Source organism: Olea europaea, unplaced genomic scaffold, assembly GCF_002742605.1.
Source record: "Olea europaea var. sylvestris unplaced genomic scaffold, O_europaea_v1 scaffold5942, whole genome shotgun sequence".
Taxonomy (NCBI): Eukaryota; Viridiplantae; Streptophyta; class Magnoliopsida; order Lamiales; family Oleaceae; genus Olea; species Olea europaea.
This window is the reverse complement of record NW_019264286.1, coordinates 1-1,794: the sequence shown is the minus strand read 5'-3', so window position 1 is coordinate 1,794 and position 1,794 is coordinate 1. Positions and strand designations below refer to the sequence as shown.

At 38.5% G+C, this 1,794-nt stretch overlaps 1 protein-coding gene across 1 annotated transcript; it reads left to right on the top strand.

The window, feature by feature from the left end:
• Positions 1–508: 508 nt before the first annotated feature.
• On the top strand, positions 509–1,770 carry LOC111389471 (ubiquitin-like-specific protease ESD4; the record flags this gene model as incomplete). Its single annotated transcript, XM_023014388.1, has 3 exons — positions 509–1,441; positions 1,503–1,582; positions 1,677–1,770. Coding segments are annotated over exons 1-3 (1,107 nt in total), but the record flags the coding sequence as incomplete, so codon positions are not given.
• Positions 1,771–1,794: the final 24 nt, after the last annotated feature.

Genomic DNA, 1,794 nt, shown 5'->3' with positions numbered 1-1,794 from the left:
TCGACATTTTAAATTTTAATAAGCACTCCAAGACATGGACCTAAATTTAATGAGCAAATATTGACCTAAATTTAGTGATTAAATCTCAACCTTTTAAACTTCAGTCATTAATCAAAGATTTGACCTAATTTCAGTAACTAGAATCATTAACTCCCTCTCACCTGTGTTTCCAATGCGCAAATGCTTCCCCGAAATTTCTACTCTTTAGTCTTTTTCCTATATCTATAAACCGCAAATCTGCTCCTTTTCGGTATTCTGTGTTCTTCCTGAAAGAGGAAATTGACTTTTTCACATACACGCCAAATTCGTCTTGGTCATTAAGCTGCAAAACCCTAATTATTCCTTGAGTAGGTTTCTTTTACAAGGATCCCCCAATTACTCTCTAGGGGAATTATCCTCTTTCGTAGAGAACTTGAAACTTCTTGCCAATTTACTCTCAAAATGCGAATTCTGAAATGGGTCGACTTTTTTCTCCCGTAGGTTTGGTATCTCGGTTAACCCTTCGACAATGGGGGCTTTAACCGTCAATCGGAATCGAGGTAACGATTATTTCAAATCCCCAGCTCCAACTTCACCCTCATTTGATCTCTCGTACGCTCACGTTTCCAAAAAGCTCAAGCTCTCGAATTCTATGATTGGAAATACCGTTGATTATGGTAGACCCATATCCGCAAAATCTGTGAATTCGAGGATTTCCGAGTATCCGGATTCGAAACCAAGGTTTATGAGGGAAGTTCATGCCCCAGTTAGGAGTCATAGATTTGGGGTTTCAGCGAGTAAGAATAAAATTGTTTCTAGTTTAAGTCTTGAAGAAAATTCGGAGGTTAGAATGGGGAGTATGTATGGAACTCTTAAATATAGGTTGGAGAAGGCGAAAATTAGTGCAATGAAAACTTTCAGGTATGTGGGGAAAGAGAATGAGTCCGTTGAGAAAGAGAAAGAAAAAGAAGTGATTGAGATTGATGACAAGAAGGAAAGTCAAGATGATATGTCGGAGGATTTGAGCGTTCAGGAGGTGGAGGTAGTGGATTCTCCGAGGATCAAGTGGAAGGAGGGGAATGGTGTTTTGGGAAATTCTCGGGAACTTAAGGGGAAAATGGTAGAAAGTAATTTACAGTCATTGGGTTCTTGTGTTGTCTCTGATACAAGTGGTGTGAATGTAAAGGTGGATTCTACTGAAAATATGATGGACTTGGTGCTGATGAACCAGGAAGCAGATCTGTCGGGGGTACCTGTTCACAGGAAGCTATATGATTCTGCGAAGAAGAGGAATGATAAGTTGGAAAGTTTAAGTTTTGCCATAGAGTTAGAGGAAAAGTCCTTTCAAAGGCTTCAATTATTTCGGCCTCAGAAGAAAGTGGAAGAAACTAACAAGGTGACTTTTTTTGAAATCACATCCTTGGGGATGTGTTATTCTTGTGCAAATCCTCCGGACTATACTGTATATGAGTGTAATTGTTCGTGTTATTTATTTTTGTAAAATGGTTTTCATTGACTTGCAGCATGTGTCCAAAGAATGTTTTATGCCTATTACTATGGAGGAAGAGGCTGAGGTTGCTAACGCTCTGTCTAATTCCTGTAGGTATTTCTTATTATAATACTTAATCTTTAATTGGAATCGGTTTCTGTGTATCTACTCAATTGTTGTGCGTTTTGTTGCTGCTCAATTTATACAGGAGAAAGGTTTTGGTGAGTCATAAGAATTCTAATATCGATATCACTGGAGAAATATTGCAGTGTTTAAAACCAGGTGCATGGTTGAATGATGAGGTAATTTTCTCTCTCTCTCTCTCT